At 38.6% G+C, this 22703-nt stretch overlaps 1 protein-coding gene across 3 annotated transcripts in view; it reads left to right on the forward strand.

The window, feature by feature from the left end:
* Window positions 1-22703, forward strand: part of Fgf12 (fibroblast growth factor 12) — a 532634-nt gene that overhangs the window by 341129 nt on the left and 168802 nt on the right. For all 3 annotated transcript variants that reach the window (XM_048453929.3, XM_048453928.3, XM_048453927.3), the window contains one exon: window positions 4498-4601. In XM_048453929.3, coding sequence (XP_048309886.1) covers window positions 4498-4601 — 104 coding nt within the window. The remainder of the gene's footprint in view (window positions 1-4497; window positions 4602-22703) is intronic.

Raw genomic sequence — 22703 nt, forward strand, 5'->3', positions numbered from 1 at the left:
CCAGGTGCCTCATCACTCTCATCAAAACAGTAAAAGACGAAATGTCGAGAAGAATTAGTGAAGGAAATATTTGCATTTTCTTTAGGAAGGATCTTTTTAGCTTTTAACATATAAATGCATTTAATACCATATATCAAATGTCATACACTCAAGAGACAAATAACTGGTAACAAACATTGGAAAAATGTGGTAATCTCATAGGACTACATATAAATACATTCATATGTACAATGGCATTAGCACTATCAAACCAAGAGTCATTGATTCAGTATATACAAATGATAAAGAAGTTGAGAAAGAAATCAGAGAAACATCACCCTTCACAATAGCCACAAAGATCATAAAATACTTTGGGGGTAACCCTAACCATTCAGAAGTGAAAGACCTGTATCTGGACACTGAACTGAACTCCCAAAGTCCAATTGAAGAGCGGAAGGAGTGAGAATATGAGCAAAGAGGTCAAGACCGCGATGGGGACACTCACTGAAACAGTCTACCTGAGCTAATGGGAGCTCACCAACAATAGCTGAACAGGGAAGGAAACACCATAGGTCCAAACTAGACCCTCTGAATGTGGGTGACAGTTGTATGGCTGGGCCACTTCAGGGCCACTGACAGTGGAACCAGGATTTATCCCTACTGCTTATACTGTTTTTGTTTGGAACCTGTTTATTTCGGATGGATACCTTGCTCAGCCTAGATAGAGCCGGGAGGGCCTTGAACCTTTCCCAAAGCAATGTGCCTAACTAACCCTCTCTGAAAAGTGGTTGGGGGATGGAGTGGAAGGGGGTTAGGTGGAAGGAAGGGGAGGAGGGAAGGGAATGGGAACTGGGATTGGTATGCAAAATGAAAAAAGATTGTTTTCTTTTTTAAAATAAGTAATAAAAAACAAGAAATGCAAGTGATGAAAGCTCAGTTTTCATTGGCTGGACTAAATTATTTGTAGAGAGATGAGGACATGAAGTTGGGAGAGCAGTGAGGTGGGTGGGTACCAGAAGATGTAGATGGAGGAAGGTGGATGGAGATGATTGCATCTGTGTATGAAATTTTTAAAGAAAAACTAAATACTTTAAGGAGGAAACATCCAAAAATGAATGTTTGTTGGACAGAGATGAACTATAGCTCAATAACTGTTAGCAAAGCAATTAACATTAACCAAAATTCATCTTCTTTAGGAAGGATTCTTTAAGCATATTAAGGTCTGTCTGCCTGTGTCAAATAGTGAGTCCCTAAGAGCTACCTCTAGCCATAGCAAATGTAGGAAAAGCAGCTAAGATACATATTAGTTTGTGAGAAGATAAAACCAGTTATCCTCGGAGATTGAAGCTTAAATGGCACAAGGAATACATACAGTTTTATACAGGTAACTACATCAGTGAGCTAGAAATCCTCTGCTTAGCGTCACTATCAGCTCAGTTGCCTCTCTGAATTAGTTTGTCTTAAAAATTGACGCAATCCTCATCCTGCCAGAAATTTCTCACACCATTTATGGTTTAGGATGAAATACAATTGGTGAGTTGATTAGCATTTTGAAACTGCATAGATATGAAGTATTATCTTTTGAAGCATTAAGCAATGTGCTGAGTACAAACTAAGAAAATTACTAAGGAAATATGTTGATATTTTATATATGGTGGATCATGACTTATGAGAATTATTAGGTACTGATTTAGTGAGATGGCTCAGTGAGTACAGTGCTTGGAATACAAATGTGAGAACCTGAGTTCAAATTCTTGGAACCATAGAAAGCTTGATATGATCATATGTAAGCAAACCCCGTGCTCCTGTTCTGAGATAAGAGGGGAGCTAGAGTTAATAGAGTGTGTAAGCTTACAGACCGGATAGCCTGGTTACATATCTGAACAACCCAGAGACTCTGCCTCAAAATAAGGTGGAAGATGAGCACAGACACCTGGAGTGGCCTCGGACCTCCACATGTGTAGGGTGGCATGTGTGGCCCCATGTCCATCAGTCATCCACATGTAAGAAAGGGGATATTCACTGTTAACGTTAAATAACTATTTGTGAAACACTTTCAAGAATGTAGCACATTTTTTTTTTTGGTAAAAGCCCCTGTATTGTGTGCACTGTATTGTTCTGCCCACATGGAGAGGACACGGAGTTCAAAGCCTTGTGACCTTGTGACTCTGAGTGGCTGGTCTAGAAACTTCCACCTTCACACAGTTTGTCTCTTAATCTGTGCTGCTGTTCTAGTCTTCGTGGGTCAGGCTTCTCTTGTCTGTTTGGTAAAATCCGCATCCCCATGATTAGGAGGATACTTGTCTGTTTCCAGGTTCTGTGTTCTCATTTCTCCCGAGAACGCCCTCAGCCGTCCTCTGCTTTCCCAAGGGTCAGCTTCAATCCTGTGCTCTGCGTGAAATATTTCTAAATACTGCAGGCCATGGGGAGACTTCATGTTTTCCCCTGAACTTCCCAAACATACCAGCTATGTTCAGAGAAATATATATTTATTTGATTATAGAAATAAATTGTGCACTGCATTAGGTTACTCCGTATGTCTTTCCTTTGTCTCCTTAAACAGACTATATTATATTTCTTAAGCAATTTAAAATGTGCATGACCCATGCTGAGCCTATAGGAAGAACTAAAATTAGCTCAGCTCTAAATTGAAGGAACAATTAATCCTTAAACAACGATTCTAACAGAGTCTATACTTCTATGAAAATCGGAAAACAGGTTTAAGGAGGGAGAGACTTAGCCAGTGCCAGCAACTAGAAATCCAGTTCTGCCACCGGAAGCCTGTAGTCTAAGGCCTGATTCTTTCCAAGTCTCAGCTGAACACTTGTCTAATCTAAACACTGTATATGCCTGTGTTTGTGCTGTGTGTGCAAATAGCTTACTGTCTCGAGTTGAAAAAAAAAACCCAGGTCGAAGCAATAGGGTTAATTTGTGGGGGGGTTCCCTATTAAACTTTGACAGTATCAGAAATGAAGAATTTTATGTGTAGAGAGGGTGCATGATCTCTGCTACTCAGTTTATTAAAGAGAACTGCAAGGGACTCTTTTACAAAAGTAGTCATGAGATATCTAATGCCTCCCGGCAATGCCATCTGCAGAGTCTCACTAGATGGGTGATTGCTTCCCTCCGGTGTGATGCAAATATTTTCAGGGTCGTATTTTCTGCCTGTGCTCATTCTGTAACCTCAAAAGCAGCTGGACCCAGGGCTGTGACATATACTTAATAATAAGAAGGTATGCTGGAAGGAGCCTGGGAAACCAAACTGCCTTTGTCTTTTCTGGTTCATGCATTTGCTTTTCTCTGAGTGGACACACTGCCTTAGCATTTTGGGTCCCAGGTAACTTGAACACATAAAGATGACAATGTTCCTGTTTGATTTTAGGTTGTCTAAACCAGCTTGCCAACTTAAATTTTAATGTGCTATATAGTCTGCCTTTCTTTAACTATGACATATATCTGTTGCTGTTCAAGCCGTCCATAAATTGCCTGTTCACTTGTCTTAGTTGCTGTTCTATTGCTGTGAAGAGACACCGTGGTTAAATTAAGTTATAAAAGAAAGAATCGAATTGGGACCTTGTTGACAGTTGCAAAGGGTGAGTCCATGGCAACCATGGCAGGGAGCAAGGCAGCAAGCATGTGGACATGGCCTTGGAGCAGTAGCTGAGAGCTCACAACTGATCCACCAGCAGGAGGCAGAGTGATTGAGCCAGGGCCTGGCATGAGCATTTGCAACCTCAAAATTCGTCCCTAGAGACACACCACTTTTCCTCCAATAAGACCACACTTCCTAATCCTTCCCCCAAGCAGTCAGTCCACCCACTAGGGACCCAGCATACATATAGATGGGCCTATGGGGTCTCTCTCATTCAAACCACCACATCGTTTATCAGTGTATCTTCATTTCCATGCAAAGACTCAAAATCTCAAGAGGCAAGCTCTCCCCACTGTTGCTCCGTGTTAGTCCATGATTGTGTTCACTGTTTGGGCTCCAGACCTTTTCCGGGTCACAGCAAGAAGACTGACTCCGGTTTGGTTGTGTTTTAAAGATTATACTTTACTGTTACTTGGGAAGGATGGTTGTTTTTATTATTAAGAGGTTCTTGTTGCAAGTTATGTGTTAGAAAACTGCGCTGTACTACTTCGTGTGCTCATTTTGGGGAGCAGGGATTCCAGATATTCCAGTCCATGTAGACTCTCGCAGTCCTTCCAACCTAGCATTTCTGTTTTAGTTGAATCACACACCTCACTGGAGCGTCTGTGAATGAGTAATTAATGGTGTTGGAGAGGCAAGCCATGGCAGTGTAGTCCCCAACTTGTTTTAATTCTCCTTCCTTCTCCCCACCCCCGCTCTGTCTCCTCTCTCCCTTCCACTCCCTCCCCCTTTCCATCACTCTGTCCATGCTGTTTCCAGTAAATGGATTTTGACGCTGAAAATTGCAAGAATATTATAAAGATCAAGATGATTTATTCAGTAGGTCATTAATCTTTTTCTGTCTTTTATTTTTTTTCTTCTTCTAGCCCTCTTCAATCTAATTCCTGTGGGACTGCGGGTGGTGGCCATCCAAGGTGTGAAGGCCAGTCTCTATGTGGCCATGAATGGGGAAGGCTATCTCTACAGCTCAGTAAGTAGCTCACGTGTGTGTGTGTGTGTGTGTGTGTGTGTGTGTGTGTGTGTGTGTGTGTTAATGAAGTGGTCCAAACAAGGAACTGATGTCACTTTATATTTTCAAATTGATTTTCAGTACTATTACACCATGCCCCAGCAATGAAAATAAACCAGTTACTTGTTGTGTTATATATTCTTACATCTCATTTACACTTCCAGAGAGTGCAGTTTGGAATTTCCTTTCTGTGCAGTTCAAAGAGTAAGACACTTTTTCTTTCCCATGTTAATGCTCCATCAGGGACAGAAGATGGTTATAGAGGGTCTTCTTTATCTTATTGCAGAGAAAGAATTTTCATCGACTCTGCTTTTGTTTGTGCTTAATCAGTCCTGTGTGCCCAATATGTCATATGCTTTAGTTTATGAATAATTTAGAGATTATCTAATTTAAAGACAATGGATTTGCAGAGTGAGCTCTGGATTACGAGCAATGATATCAGTATGGTTTGCACATGTCAGTATAGTGTGTACATGCGCGTGTATGTGTGCCTGTATATGTGTGTACAAATAACTTTTCCACCTTATCTTAATTTCTGGATCTTTAAAGGGTTGGTGTGGCTTCCTCCCTTGTGTACTATCTCCTCAAATCTATAAGTGACAATTGTGTATTACCAGTGGTTTCAGTTTGAGCACTGACATATTTTTAAGTTAAGACTATCCTGATTGTTTTTTAATTCATGCACTGAAAATGTAGCTATTCAGAAGATGGGAATGTCCTATTTGTGTTTCATTTAAAAAAATGTCCTTTTGAAAATCACAGCTAACGAGTTCTACCCAGTCTGTAATCTTGGACATCGTACAGACTATCTAAGAAGTTCACCTGTGTTTCTCAGCTGCGGGTTCAACACTGAATAGTTGTAGTAGACATCAAATAACTACTAAATGAGTATCTCATATATTATACTTGTTTATTAGTAATACATCTGTTACCGTGCTATATTACAGCTGCAATGATATAAATGTTCCCAACAACCTATGATAAATATCATGGTTACAGATAGTCCAATTAGTCTGATGGAATCACTGCATGTTGTTTTCCTTTATTGCTGTGTCACAAAGTCCCTCACAAATATATCTGTAATTATTGTGCCAGTTAAAACACAACATAACTGAAAAAGATCAAAGGTGACGCTCTACTTCTGAGCATAGTCAGATCTGGATATCCATTTATAGACGGCATACACGGACACACATTTTCAAGTTGATGATCAAAATAACATTTAATGATGAAACATTTTCAGCCTAAGTGACAAGCATTTGCTTTTCATGCATCATGTTAGGTACACTAACAACTCTGCATGTGAAGTCATCAGTCATTTAAACCCCTTTAAATTTTTTCTTAGTTTTTCAGCATCAGAGATTGAACCTTGGGACTTGCATATGATAGGCAAGTGCTCTACCCCTAAGCTATCGCCCCAAGCCCTTACAAATTCATTCAAAATAGAAAAAAAAAAAAAACAAGAATAAAGAAGGGCCCTATGTTGAATAATTCTAGTTAGCTAAACTGCTGCTGCAACACAGATGTTGACTGGGATTAAAACAAAAATGTGGAGATGACCCAAGGATGGTATTAAAAATGAATGCATCACATAAGCATGTAAAGGTTCAGGGTACAATGGCAGAGTGTGCAATGTCACTGTAGGACTTGGGCCATTGATTTTCATTGGCCAGTGTTTTGTGTATAGAATGGATGGGCAAAGGGGGTTCATTCAATTTGCAGAATTGTATTCTTTCTATACTTTTTATTTAGAAGTGAAGCTAAATGCGAGGATTGGGGTCTGCAGGATGGAGAGGTTTTAAAGAAACTTGCAGTTTTGATTGCAGTCCTGACTTAAAAATAGAGCCAACACCTTTGTAAAACCAGTACTCATTCCCTGCATGCCTTGCTACAAAAGATTGCTTTTGTCACCTATAGAGTCATGGTGCTTTCTTTGCTAGGGCACCAGGGACAAGTATCCAATAATTCTAAGCAGATCCTCCCTGGCATAGGTGAACTGGCTCTATTCTCTCTAAAGGTCCTATCTCTGTCCCAGACTGGTAGGGTGCATCCTGGTTTTTAACTGTCTCTAATAGGACTCTAGGGACCAGGATCAGAGTGTACGGGCCATAATACACTCTGTCTTCCAGCTTTTCTTGTCCGGTGTGCTGCAGTGCCAGACTGACGCAGAGGCCTTGTGGCAGTTACAGAGGCAAGTGGTAACCCCAGTTTCCTGGTGTGTGTTCGCCACATATGAAGACTTGAAGTTATTTGAAAAGCAGCTTCCTGTTTCCTGTGACCAGTGCAGTGGGGCACATCAGTGAGGACCATCAAGGAACATGTGCAGGGATGGTGGGTGGTGTCCAAACTGGAGAAGTCCTAGAGAAGCTGAGGCCAAGTGCGATCCTGTCCATACTGCCATTTTCTGGCCTCTGTTTAAATTTAAGCTGGAGGTGCGTTCCCTTGTTACCTTTGAGTTCTCTTCATTCACTAAGAAGCAGGAGCAGAGAAGGGTAGTGGAGGTGGGCTGATTGCTGGGTAGCGTGGAGAGAGCTAAAGGGTTAAGGTCTGTTCTCAAAATCCAGGCAAACTAATGCATATCTCTATCTATAACTGTATCTAGATCTATATCCATTTGTAGCATCTGTATTCATATTCATATTTATCTATATCTATTTACATCTATATTTTTATCTATATTGTCTATATATATATCATCTGTATCTATATCCATATAGATTTGTATATCTACATAGATATATAAATAAAAATGTAGATATATCAGAAGAGGTTTTTTATGTATCTGTATTTGTTTTTTTAATCATTGCATTTTGCCTGTTTAAAACTACATTGGTTTTTATCTTTTAAAACTCTCATGCATTACTGAAAATTTTCCATTTTTCTTTTACTCTTCTAAACTTAGGGTACATTTCTTTTCCTTTAGTGTTTGCTTCTAGTTTTCAGTTTGCATATAGCCATGATTACATTCATTGATAAATATTGTTGTGTTTCTATTTTCTAAACAGTTCATGAGCTATAGAATATTTTCTTGGCTCTTAAAACACATCTCACCAATCTGAATGAATGTATTTTTGAATAAATTATTTGTGGATAGTGATTGCATTTTATCATATTTAGAAAATAATTTCTACGAACAGTTTCTCTGTGTGTCAGATTTACTCTTGTTGTGTTTCCTCTTTCTTCAAACTACGTATTTCATTGTTCTTTTTGTGAGAGTCCGTATAAAGTAACTGCTTGGGTTTTGTATAAAGATCTCTGTGTAACAGATAATTTCCTGCCTCATAAAAGCATGCACACTCTTTCTTCCATTCCTCCCTTTGACTGTAGTTCATTTACTTGTAAACATCTCACTGGACTGGCATTTCCCATAACATCCATGAAATGATATTCCATTGGTTTTTGGCATCTGTTGTTGAATGTAGGAATTTGTTGTCAATTTAATATTTCCTTTGAGGTAATCTCTATGGAAACATAGAAATATTTTCACTTTATATTTCCTGTTCTTAAACTGTCTTTACCAGTTAGAAATTTGTAATGAATTTATAATCCAAAGAGTTACAGTTCTTCAATTCTAAAAAGTTTAACTTGTATGTCATATCCATTTTACCTCCCAACCATGCTTTCCAGTCTTTCACACCATTTCTATGTTGTAAATTAAAAACATTCAAACTCAGTGTGTCCAAATTTTAAGCTGTTTTGTGATTTCATCATGGTGTCTTTCGTTTCTGATGCTGAGTGACTTCTATTAATATCCTCCCATCCTTGATTTATTTCTGCCTGTTTTTAGTGTATGACTTTTTTCACTTCTTACAGAAAGTTATTAGCTTATCTCGCCAAGCGTTTCTAACATAATTGGTCAGTGTTTTCCATAGTTATGAACTCACATTTTAAGCATTAATTTTCTTGAGTGTCACATTCAGGCTACACATTAGAATTAATTCTTTAAGTGCACTGAGGCACTTTGGTTTGGGGCATGTTCCTTTCCTTTTCTCTTTGATAGTTCTTCCTGTGATGTCTGTCACTTTGTTCTAGCAACTTTTGGGGTGGCTTCTCACCAATTGTCAATACCTCAAGTCTAGAGTAGTTTTAAGGCATTCCCTAGATGAGAGTAACAGTGGGGTGAATGCAGGAGCCTGGGCTAAGATGTGGTTTGGTCTAGCTGGTCTTGGAATGGACTGTTCTATGTTTCAGGAGAGAGCATCATTTTTTTCTTATTTTTTATTTATTTATTTATTTATTTATTTTTGGTCACTGCAAGATACTCCAGTGCAGCTCATTGTATTATTAGCTAACCAGATTCTGGTTCTCACTTTGCACAGAAGGATTTTAATGAACTGAACTAACTTGAGAGAATTCAAGGCCAACTGGCAGTCTTCAGAACCTAAAGCCAGGCCTGCCTGAAGATGTAGCTGGTTGCGATGTCATTTCTATTCCATGGGAATGTTGTGTTTGTTTTGACAGTACTGTCCTTGAAGTGGTGGATAGGCCTTGAGTTTTGTATCCTACTGTTCTTGCCCTTACTGTGAGCAAACAACGAATCTCTCTTTCTCTCTCTTCTCTTCTCCCTTTTTAGTTAAAAGTACATAAAGTAAAGTTTCCATCTTAATAGTTTTGCATGTACCTTACTGTTAATCATATCTACACTTTGGTCAACAGATCTCCATACCTTTTTCCTCTTGAAAGCACTAAAGTTGCACACCCATTAAAATCATTTCCCTTTTCTCCTCCCCATGGCATATTTTACTTAGCAAAATGTTTTTATCCCATCCATGTGATAGCATGCAATATTTGTCTTAAACAATTAATAAAATTCCATTTTGTGTATCTGTTTGCTCATTCTATTGAAAAGCATTTAAGTTCCGGATTAATGCTGCAGTGAACACAAAGTTACACGTAGATCTTCAGAAATCTTTTCATTTCTCTGGATATACACAGAGACAAAGTTACTAGACCACATAACTCTATTTTAATTCCTTTGCGGAACCCCATACTGTCTTCCTTGTGTCGGCAGTCTTTGGTATTGCTACCAACAATACACAAGGGTTCAAATGCATATTCCCAGTTAATACTTGACATTTTCTGAGTTAAAAGGAAATTCTTTTAATATTGGTCATCCCACCACTTAGGATATACACAAGTATAGCCTGAGTTAAGGTTTGGTTTTCAACATCCTGAAGCTGATTGACATTTCATGTGTCTATTATGATGTTCTCTGCGTAGCCTTCTGGGATACTAGTGTATTTAATTCCTCTGACAAGTCTTTCATTTGTTTGCTTGCTTGCTTCAGTGTTTGAGGCTCTGAGCTAGCGCTTGCTTATGTTTGCTCTTTATCAGCTACTACTTGCAAATGTGTTCCTTCACTTTACAGGTGGCCCACTGCTTTCCTGGTTGTTTGTTGTGCAGAATTTTTCATTGGTGAAGTTCAACCCTGTTGTTCCCTGTCTTCTTGGTGTCATATTGAAGAAGTCACTGCCGAATTTGATGTCATGGAGCTTTTCTTCCAGTTTTCTTCAAGAAGCTTTAATGTCAACACTCACATTTAAGGGTTTAGCCTATTGTGAGCGACTTTTTAAAAAATGTTTTAAAGGGACTTTTACATTTCTTTGCATGTAGCTATAAAGATTTCCTAGTATCATGAATTGAAAAATGTATCTATGTTTGTGCCAGGATTATTCCACTGGAGTACTGAATCTATCTATCTATCTATCTATCTATCTATCTATCTATCTATTCTCTATATATTCTAAGGGTAATTGCTTTACGGAATTTTCCACTTTTTTAGGGGGTTATTTTTACTTTAATATGGTTATTTTATTTTACAAAAATAGCATCAAAATTTAATAGAAATGATATTGGACATATAGATTATTTAAGGTAAATTTGGACATTTAAATAATATTAAATAGTCTGATCTATGAATTTAGAATGTCTTTTTATTCATTTTTATCTTCTGACTCTTTTATAACAAGAAATTTTGAAGTGTCTGAGCTTTTCACTTCTTTGATTAAATTTAAACTCACTGTGCCTTTCAAAAGGGAGTAGAAAATAGTTTTAATGAAATTAAATAACACTTTGTTTTTAAGTAGAGAAAAATGAAGCCTGTTCCATATCCTGTGAAAGAACCAACTGAAACAGACATTTCATGGAAAATTTCATTATAAGTATAAATAGCATTACATACATACACATTAAGTTTCTGTAATTTATGTCTTTTTTTTGTGATTTAACCTGTTCTGCCTTGAAGCTTGATCTGTTTTCTTTTTAGATTTTATTCCCTTTGAGTTTTATAAATTTTGAAAATGCCTATAAGACATCTAAACTTCTTTAAATTGTTGTATTTAGGTGTGAGTCACATGAAGAGGGAATAATTTCATCACACACAGAGGGAAGTCTACCTTCCCTATAAATTTATTTTCATCAACGTTTTTTATACTTAAATAATTTGAAGTGAAGCTTATATAAATGACTGAACTGCAGAGAAATATCACTGAGTATATTTTGCAAATCTCCATCATTTTCATATTGTGGCTAGGCCATTGCTGGTACAGTGCTTTCGGTAATTCCTGTATAGAGTGGCATTTTTAGTAACTATTCAAGGATGGCACTACAGTTCCATTGCTGTTATATACATGTTTTCCTTTCTCTATTCTGAATCTGATAGTCACCGTCCTTCTCGGAGCCCAGCTCCAGTGTCAGCTGATTATGTCCCTTCTTCCTACCGTCTTTTCCTACCATCTTTATTTTTTGCCTTATCCTAGAAGGAAACAGTGAAAAGAGAAAGTTTGGAGCTGAGCCTGTGGTATTTCAGCAGTTGGGAAATAAGAATGTGAGTGAATGTTTTGGACATCTTGAGAGCCTTGACATTTGCATCTGGAAAAATTATACTTAAAATGTAATTTGGGTAATTTGCATTTGAATGAGCAGTTTGATGTACTTAGCACACATGTCACTGACATTTCACTGATTAATAGTGATTAATATGTTTGGGAAAGCTCTACTTTTTATTGTAATAATTGTTTATTTTATAAACTTTAAATAGTTATCTCTCAAATATGGATTAGCTAGTTTATAAACTGACAATAGTTTCCTTTAACTGCGAGATCAGTTAACATGACGTGAACACAATTTCTTGTTCAATGCCGCCTTAACCTGTAGCGATTGTGTATGAATCCACGGCAGGGATAAATTCACCTCTTTAAGCCTGTCTGTGTTCTGGTGAGCAGTAAGTTATTATGACAGTAGCTGTAGGAGCCGCCATAGCAACAGGATTAACGATTGTGTTTGTAGAAATAATACATTTTGTTTGGTTGTTACCTTGAAAGTGCTTTCAGATTTATGTCTCGGTTCCACAGCAATGTTGGGAAAAAGGGGAAAAAATTAAGTATTAGCCGTTGATGAAGGATTGAGACGTAGATAGGTAGTTGACTAAATAGGCAGATCCTAGCAAGAGGGCCCAGACCTAGATCTAGGCCTGAACTGAAAACCCATAGGATTTTCATGACGCGTCTATGTCGTTGGCTTTATATGTAATGATACCTTTCCCTTGTGGACTGTTCCATATCTCCCTCACCATTTAATATAAAGTATCTCATTAGTGCTTTGTAATAACTCGGACCATTACTATTACTGAGTGACAGATGGTCTCTCTGGGAAACAGAAAGTTTAAGTGAAGAAAGTGATGTCCCTTAGCAGAGTCAAAGAAAGTCAAAAGGAAGGAACTTTAGCTCAGTGCTCATATTTGTAATCAACACCGCTCTTGTTTCCTCCTACAATGAACTATCTATTGCCCCATAGTTTTACAATTCCTCTCAAAACGAGAATTCTTTGAGAAGCTTTCTGTAAAGACACTAAGAATAATGATTAGGGAAACAAAAGAGAACGACTTGATTAAGGCACAAGCTTTAACAACATTTAGACTTTCACACCTAGGTCTGTGAGAGCAGACATCCTGGAAACTGGAGACTACGCTGGGATTTTGAAAAAGAGTTAACAGTTCTTGGGAGCACAGAGAATGGGGGCTCTGAGGGAGGAGACAAAAGAAACCCCAGTGAGAACTGCCAGAGACCATTTCAAGCTCACAGGTTGGAGGAGAGAGAAACCTGCTCTTCCCTTCCTTCTAATTACTTGTCCTTTTCCTTTGTTATAGATGCCCAAGCTTTCCTGTCAATAGATACACAATAAACATTTCACAGGAACTGCAGCCAAAATAGTTTCCTCATTTGGGGCTTTGAGAAGACATTTGTCTGTGCTTCTCCTTTTGTTAGAATTAATTGTTTTCATGCCTTGTCAATCCTGACTCAGGCTCAAGGGAGAGATCCAATGTGATAAGGATGTATCTCACATGGTTGAAATCTGCAGTCCCCAGATGAAGACATCGCCAAGACCTTTTTGAGCTAGTTGGTGGCAACGTCCTGAACCTATTTCTGGCAATAATTAATTGGCTGTCTGGCAGTTATCTTTGTAATCATGTTTTTGATTCTGACGATTTATGCTCCCCAATTCAGCTTTGCATAATTTCTGGCTCGTGTGTAAGGGTCCGTAAAATTGCCAATCACGAGCCTCTTGTGTTGAAGTTGATCAAGGTTATAGCTTTAAAATTTTTTATCACCATGCTTTTCTTTCTGTAGTAAGGAAACACTGTTTATCCAAGGAGTAGATGGTAAAGACTTACGGCATTTTTCATGAAGGCCATCTGCTTCCTTTCATCTCAGTGAAAAATCTCTGCCTTAGCCTGTAAAGTAGTATACTTAAAAACATAATGTATTTAGAACAGAGAAACGAAACGATTCCTTTCAGAATATTCAACCATCCATCCATCCATCCATCCATCCATCCATCCATCCATCCATCCATCCATCTATACATACATACATACCAACAAACATCCCTTCATTTATTAATGCATGTGTGTGTGTGTGTGTGTGATATGTGAGCAGACATATGTGTTCATGTTCTCATGTGTGACTATATATGTGTGCACGTATGGAGGTCAAAGGTTAACTGCAGATGTCTTCCTTGGTCTTTCTCTCCCTTATTTTGAGATAAGGTCCCTTACTCACCTAAAATCACTGGTTGGCAAGACTTGCTATCCAGTGAGCGAGCCCCAAGGATCCTTCTGTCTCCACCTGCATTTTACTGGGATTACAGACATGCACCCCTGTGCTAGGGATCAGATCTCTGGTCCTCGTGGCTGCATTCAAGGCACTTTGTCCTTTTAATCAGCTCCCCAACCCTCCCATTTCACTTTAAATCCCCTTATCAGCTTCCTTCTACATGGAAACATCTAAAATCCGAGGTGTATTCAGAGTGGTCTCTTAGGGCAGTGGAGAGAGAAAAAGAGATGGCAGGAAAGAGGGAAGGCCTGAAGGAGAGAAAGAGGTAGGTCTTCGCCATGAATATCAAATGCATCCGGGAGTTTTGAAGTCAATGATGCCTGAATAAAGAAAGTTAAAGGTCAAACCACAGAAGCTTGCTAAATGATTTCATTGTTAAGAATGTAATCTAGCTCTCGTTGACTAGTTCCAGGACAGCAAGGACTGTTACACAGAGAAAACTTGTCTCAAACAAACAAACAAAAATGTAATCTAGGTCACTGATATAGATTTTTATCTTATTAACCATGGTTTCCTTGAAATTTGAATATTTTTTTTCATCTTAGAGTAGTTTTCAGCCACATCATCTGGCCAAGGTGCACACCTTTCATCCCAGCACTCAGGGTGCAGAGGCAGGTGGATCTCCTGTGAGTTCGAGGCCAACCTGGTCTACAAGAGCTAGTTCCAAGACATTTAGAGCTGTTACACAGAGAAACCCTGTCGCAAACAAACAATCAAACAGACAAAACAAAAACTTCTTTTGTCTATTTCAATTTTACTATCTATAAATTAGTTAATTGAACTGGGATGCTTATCTAATAGAAAGAACAGAACCTAGACAGCTCAGGAACCTGCCAGTTAGCTACTTACCAACAGGAGATATGAATTCTCATTGGGTTATTCTGCCTTTCATGAGAAAGAATTAATGTCACAGTTTTGCTTTAACTTGGTTAAGTAATTGTAAGCACCGCTCACCACATAGGACATTTTGAATACCCTCCTATCATTCCACACTACATCTCTCCAAAGTTAGAGATTATATATACTATAAGTTAATATTTCACACTGCAAACTGCAGTTCCTACGCAAAGGCTTAAATCTTGTTGAATAAGTTGATGGAGGATCGCTGAGTGTAGCGAGTGTAGTTCTTACAATAACTCAGGTCTCTTCGGTCCCAAGGATTTCCTGACTGTGACCCTGTGTGTTTCCCAGGGCAATTACTGTTACACTTGAGTAGATTTTGACTGCTTTGCTGTCCAGTAGTGAATTATGTCGGTCTTGCTCCTACAGGTTGTAACATTCTTACTTTACCATAAAGCTGACCTACACTGTGAAAATTAACATGTGGTTCTACTGATGTTTTTCATTGAAGAACAAAAGCGAGACAGCTTCTCAGAGCAGCGTGAATGAGAACCTGGACTTAGTTTGGAAATCATACCGAATTTCTAATTTTTCCTTTCTGACTTAGGGACAGTGTGTAGTATAGTTATTTAATATTATCCATAGGAATGATAGTAGCAGAATGTGTATGTATACAAATATATATATGTATGTACATAAATGCGTATTGCTTATGTTTTATTCTGTTTTTTTAAGGCAAGGCCTCGTTTCTAGTTCAACATGGCCTAGAATTTACTGTGACCCATGTTTTCCAGGGACCACAGTACTCCTGCTTCAGCTTCCAGGAAGTTGGGATTACAGATATGAGCTACCATGCATGTCAGCAACAGCCACAACAAAGAAGGCTTACGGAATAGTCAGTTCCTGGGCATCAGTGCATTAGACTTATGTGGGGTCCATCCCACATTCTTAGTTATAGTGCTGCTTCCTGGGGCACCAAACCCAATATCTTTTGCTACCTGGGCTACTGGGTGATCACTTGAAAAATATGTCTCATCTAATCATGGGCAATTAACTTAAGTCTCAAGAGTTGACTTTAAAGACAAAACAGGAGCTGGTCTGTGGCGCACGGCTTTAATCCCAGCACTCGGAAGGCAGAGGCAGGCAGATCTCTGTGAGTTCGAGGCCAGACTGGTCTACAAAAGCTAGTTCCAAGACAGGCACCAAAGCTACAGAGAAACCCTGTCTTGAATAACAAAAAAAACAGAACACAAACAAAAGACAAAAACAAGTAGGGACAAGTTCCCCGATTGATTTCATAATCTCAAATGTTAAGTGTTAAATGCATATACATACAAGCAACAGTAAATGGATTCAACAGGCTGTATTTATATGTACGTATATGTGTATATGTGTTTCTATGTATGTTTGCATTTGTATAACAGTAGTAAAGATTGGAGGCCATGAATGTGAGAGGAAGTTGGGGGGGAGGTGCATGAAGATGGAAAAAATTTAAGACAAAGGGGGTTGAAATGTTGTAAATACAGTACTAATGTATTACATTCTGGAAAAAAAAAATAGGAAAAAAACCAACAATGACAACATAAACAGACAAACAAAACTCAGTTGTATCTGGTTTCCTCTCATACCATCTGAAAAAATGAATAGTTTTGATCTCCAAATGTATCTTTAGTTTTACAAGGAAGCACAAAGATTAATCATTTTCCCTTTTTCATCCTCTAGCATCATCCAACATTGGGGACTTCCCTTTTGGAAATGTCTCTACACATGTCACTTGAAAGGAAACATACTATATGAAATAGACCCACCACCCGTGGCTTTCAGAACCATCAGAGAAAAAGAGGGAAGATGGCAGCAGAATTATGCGAAAGGAAACAAACCCAGCCTGTTTCCAACTGAGATTCTTTTTAGTGTTCTTTTTAATTGAGATATGAATGGAAAAGATGTGGCAAGACAGAGAAACAAGAGGCAGGGCACCATAGCCACATCTGTAGAGAAGTTAGCTGTTTAAGCAAACAACACTGAGCAAAATAATGTGAATGAAGCAAGCACAAAAAGATGTGATAGGTGGTTAATTAGCCGTAGTAGGCAGAAGGAGGCCACAAATAGGATGTTCTTTTCATTCACCATATGCTAGCACCTAAATATTATTTCTCTGCTTCCTTCAAATTAAAATCTAACCATTGCAATGGGGATCTTAATTACACATATTAAAATACAAGCTGTGTATCTTTCAGTCAGATGAACTGCAAAGGACTTTATTATTTTGAGGCCGCAGAGAACATCAGCCTCCCGTGGGGAGAGTATGTGCCCTGGTTCATTCCAAGCTGTTCTAGTTTGGGCTGATTTCTTAGTGTAATTATTGACAGCACTGAATTAGCTCTCAGAGGTGTCCTGGATTAGAATTTGGGAAATAAGTATGTAACTGCCTCTCACACGTCCAGAACTTGATCCTATATGTGAGTCAGTGGATAGATTGAGGCATCGGTACAAACACAGAGCCTCGTGGCCCAATTTGTAATTTTTCTAGTTTTTTTGTTTCCAGGCCCAAGGTTTGAGTTTGATTTTTAAGGCATGGTTTCATTACACAGCTCGAACTGATCTCCCAACTCACAATCTTTCTTGTCTCAGCTCTGAGTGAGGAGATCACAGGTGACTGTGTTTATTTTTCATAAATTCACTTTTCTGTATCAATACTGAAGTGGGTTTGGCTATGAGTCACAAAGGGACTGTAACAGATCCCAGACCTGAGTGTTCTGATGTAAGCAGAATTCTTGAACTAAACAGTTATTGATGTTGGGTCACTGGTTGGTTCATCCTGCTTTCTCCTCACGGTACAAGATGGCTCTGATATCTCCAGCTCTATTATGCATTCTAGGCAGTGGAAGGATTGTAAAAGGAGAAATGACTGTGGTCAGGAAACCTGAGTCCCACTCAGGAGTCGAGCTAATCTCTACTTACAGTTCAGTCATTACAAAGGTGTCATGTGGTCACCTCTTGGTGGAACAAGTCCAGAGTAATGCTTGTTTTAATGCGTCTGGTTTGTTTTTAATTTTAAGAAAACTAGCGTGCCATTTTCATCAAAATCATAGGTTTTTTAGTGAATATGAGTATCTACAACAAATTTCTGCAACTGGGTAATTTAAATAATGGGATTATTTGTCACAGTTATGGAGCTGAAGGTTAGAAAGAGAGGAAGTAGGCTCTCTCAATTTGTTCTTACAAAGGCACTAATTCCATGATAATGGCTCCATTCCTGTGACCTAACTCCTTTTCAAAGGATTCTTTCAAATGCCACCACACTGGAGGGCAGGACTCACCTTGAGTTTGAGAGAAATAGAAATATTAGTCCTTAGCAAAGGACTCAAGAAGAGAATTGATGGTGGGGAGATAATTCAGTGGTTTATACTGTTTATTACATAAGTGCAATGGCCTGAATTTGACCCTCAGAACCCATATTTTAAAATCCAAGGATGGTTGTTTCTGCACCTGAGTATTTGAGTCATAGAGACAGGCAAATCCCTGAGACTTGCTGGACAGTCATCTAGTCAACTTAAAACGTTCTAGATCGGTGGTTCTCAAGCCGTGGGTTGTGTCTCCTTTGAGGTCATGAGTCAAATATTCTGCATATCAGATTTTTTACATTATGATTCATACCAGTAGCAAAAATACAGTTACAAAATAGCAAAAATACAGTTACAAAATAGCAACTAAAGTAAATTTATGGTAGTGGTCACCACAACATGAGGAACCATAATAAAGGGTCAAAGCATTAGGAAGGTTGAAAATGTTGCTCAAGACCATTAAGAGACCCTGCTTCAAAAAACAAGGTGAATGGTGACAGGAATGACAATGTTGTCTTCTGACTTCCACATGTATGCATGCATGCATTCATACACCTACGTGAATACGTGCCCCTCCCACACACACAAAGAAAAAAGCCCTAGATATCAGGTGCATACCTGGCAGCTATAATAACTTTTCAGACCAAAAATCTGTATACAATATAATATTTCAGATTATGAAAGAAACAAATACACAAACAGATTGAAACATAGATCATAGATGTGGTCTTTTCATTAAGTTGCCTAATATCTATGCAATAAATAATAATACTTAAGTAATAATAGTCAACAAGCTTGTGAACTTCTACTAGGAAGTGAATACAGAACTTTAGGGACTATAGGGACGAAAGATTACCTCAAATTTTTTCATAAGCAAACAGATTAGATTTTCCTTGGAATTTGGACAGAGGATTTTTGTTTATTGAATGTTCATATCAGGTTGCTGGGGATTTTCTTTGAAATGTCCCACTATGGGTAGGGCAAGAATGAATAAGCATTGCTACTCAACAGCAGTTCTTCACTAGACGGAACAGGCTCTCTGGAACTGTGACAGATAACTCTTAGTCACTCACCAGGTCATGAGGAAACCAAAGGTATCATGGAGCAGCGCCTAGCAGTGTCCCGGTGCAGGCATCCGTGACTGGTGTCAGCACTCTGCTCCTGGTTATTCAGAGGTCCTGAAGCTTTCCATCCTCCCTTCCATCCAGTCATTTGCTACCTGTGTGTTTATAACTGGTCGGGGGCACACATTATCTGAGATCAGCAGTTCTTTACCTGTGGATCACGACCCCTTTGGGGCTGACACGCATATTGGGTATCCTGCATATCAGATATTTACATTGCAATTCATAACAGTAGCAAAATTATGAAGTAGCAATGAATTAATTTTGTGATTGAGGGCCACCACAGCATAAGGAGATATATTAAAGGGTTGCAGCATCAGGAAGTTTGAGAACCTCTGTCCTAGAAGTAATATGAGAAACCCTTTTACTGTAGTGGGAGACGACAACAGTCAACAAGCAAAGAGGAGCCTTTCCATAAGTGATTAGTGCTGTCAGGGAGATCACGCATCTGTCTGCTTTGCAGGGCTCTCAGCATGAAGCTTCAAACTTTCACTAGTTTATCCTGAGGGTGTTTCTGTCCTTTGTACCACCTATCTGTGCATTTTGGCTTGCCATATACAGTCTGTAGAATGTCTAACAAGATGTATAGTTTCAAAACTTTTGTTAATCACATACTTAAAGGTTTTCTAAAGCTGCTAGTATGCTCTTGGGATTTGCAGGAGCATTTCTGGTTATTTCAACAAAAAGATACTTATTGGCATGCTGGCATTATTTCAACTCCTTAAGAGTTCTGATCGGCAGTGCATATCTTCCAACCCCAATTACTATTTTTAAGACAATTTTAATAGCGTATATGAAAAAAGTATTACACATTGAAGCTTAGACCTCGATAAGAGTAAGGGATAAAACACTGAAGAAAAGTAGGTCTTCATTACCTTGAATTAAGGAATGGTTTCGTAGAAATGACTCCGAGGTACAATCAATAAAAGAAAAATAAACTGGATTTTATCATAATTAAAATCATTTGTGCTTCAAAAGATGTGATCAGGTGAAAGCTCAACTCATACAAAGAAAGAAAACTTTGAAAGTCGCCTTTCCAATCAGGAACTCATATCTGGAATATATAAAGTACTGCCACAACTCAGTAGTAAGATGGCGTGGTTAAAGTGTGCAAAGGTCTGAGCAAAATATAGTGATGGAGCCTGTCCTGGACCACCCCCAGGACTGAAGCAAAACGGGTGAAAAGAACCTAAGTAGTAAACATGAGGAACAAACACACAAAACCCAGCCAATAGCTAGCAGAAGAGATGCTCAACACTGTCAACCAGCAAGAAGATGTAAAGTAAAATCCCACAGAGATACTGCCTCATATGGACAAAGGTCCTATTTAAAGGTTAGAAATTAATACCTGGAAGTGAGAAACTGAGTTATTCTTACATTGCTGTTGGGGATGTAAAGTGTTCTACACAATTTGGAAAACATTCTGACGCTTTGTTCTAAAGTTAGATGTAGTTTTTACACGACCAGTAGTTACCCTACCAAATATTTACTGCAAAGAAATGAATGCATTTTTACACAAAACTCTGAGTAGCCACGGCAGTATAATTAACTATAGTCCCAAAGCCAAAACAACTCAAATATTCAACTCATAGTTGGATGAAGTTTCATATATCCACATAGTAGAATGTATGTGTGTATCTATTGAAAGTCACCGACACTGCAAAACAGATGAACTGTGAAATCATGGTATATGAAACTGGTATTTTTAAAAAGCAAAAATAAAAGAAATTTTTAGAATAAAATAAAAGGCAAAGGTATTTTGCTTATAGGAAGTGCCCAGAGTAGGCTACTCCATCATATGAAAACAGATCGATCATCCTTGGTCACGTAGTACGGAATGCCAGAATGCACGTATGAGGGAGGAGAGGAGCATGCTGCTGAAGGGGGTGAGCTCGCTTCCTGGGCTCAAGACAAGTCTAAAACTGATCCGACTGTTTACAATTCTGGGCTTACACTAAAAACCACTAGGTTGTATATTTTGAGTGGTTAAACTATAGATTATGTGAATTAAAAATCAATAAGGTAGTGACCTAAAAGCCAGTTTTATTTAAAATGTCAATTAAATCATGATTTAATAGCAATTTAAGGGTAAACTCAACATTTTTCTTAATGTAGTCAATGCATCCCAGTTGGGTTGCATGTTTTGCTTGTTTCAGGTAGTGCAAAGATGTGAATTTTATCACTTTGGAGAAGTGAGACGAAGTTTAGCATCTTTTGTTACAGCAAAATGTGGGAAAAGGAGTGGAAGCAGTGGAGTCCGTGTTGCCATGGTGATGCTGTGCTTTTTTTTGTTGTTGTTGTTGTTTTGTTTTTACAACCATGAACTCTAATAATTTTGATCACAAAACACAGACTGAGGGCAGAGTTCTATAAGGAGATTACTGTTCCCTAACACCAGTGTGTTCAAGGACGGTTTTAGTCTATGCTTTAAAACAGTGTACATAGTCAACAGCAAAATGAATAACTGTAAGTTTAAATCAAAAATATGTTTCTGCTTTCTCTCCTTAGCTTAATTTTACATTTTGTTATGAGACATTTTATAATAGTGTATGAATTAAAATTCCAACTTAGGGCTTCTTAATAAAGTGTCTGCACAATGTGTATTCGTATTTAGCTTCATTCTAGTGCAGTGATTCTCAACCAGTGGGTTGCAACCCTTTTCGGGGTTTGAAAGACCTTATCATAGTAAGTCTGTGCAGGTATCCTTGACTGGGGTCAATGCCTGCTAATGAATATTCAGAGAGAGAGTGACGCTTTTCATCCTTCTATTTGTCCAGTCATTTACTATCTCTGTGTTTATAATTGGCAGTGTGTGTGCATTAGATTAGCATTCTCAACCTGTGGGTCATGACCCCTTTGGGGGCTACTTGCATATTGGGTATCCTGCATATCAGATATTTGCATTACAATTCATAACAGCAGCAAAATAGCAGCAATGAAAATAATGTTATGGTTGGGGGCCACCAACAACATGAGCAACTGTATTAAAGGGTCACAGCATCAGGAAGGGTGAGAACCATCGTCTTAGATGTTAGAAGTAAAATGAGAAACACTTTCATAGTAAGGGAGACGACAACACTCAACAAGTACACAGAAACCTTTCCCATGTGTGAATATTGCTGTTAGACAAGTCAAGATCAATCTGCTTTGTTTATTTTAGGGGTTACGTAGTGTGCCAATCACTTCAGATCATCTCTATCAATGTATAGTAACACAGAGTGGAGAGCCATTATGTGTCTTCTCCAAGTTATCATAATTGGCTTTATCTTCATTTTTGCAAGTAAGAAGCACATTCTCAGGTCATAATGGCGGCCTTTTAGTGAAGTGTGGCGACTTAGTCCGTGTTTAATCTAATGACAACATGACAGTTGTTCGCCCTAAACCTCAGTATGCCTACCACTGGCAGGTCGCATAGCTGGGTGGTGCACATTCCCAGAAGTGTTGCTGCTTTGAATATTCCATATCTACTTAAAGCTCGGTTCAGACAACACAGAGGAGGAGAAGGAGTGTTCTGAACATTCCCGAGATCTAAAGAGTTTCAGGGAAGTTACAAAGATTTTCTGTACAGTTTAGTTGGAGAGGCTTCAGCTCCAGGCCTCTCTGCTTGAGTAATGGAGGCCTGCATGGGCCGTGGGCTGGAGT

This window comes from Myodes glareolus, chromosome 2, assembly GCF_982192425.1.
Source record: "Myodes glareolus chromosome 2, mMyoGla1.1, whole genome shotgun sequence".
Taxonomy (NCBI): Eukaryota; Metazoa; Chordata; class Mammalia; order Rodentia; family Cricetidae; genus Myodes; species Myodes glareolus.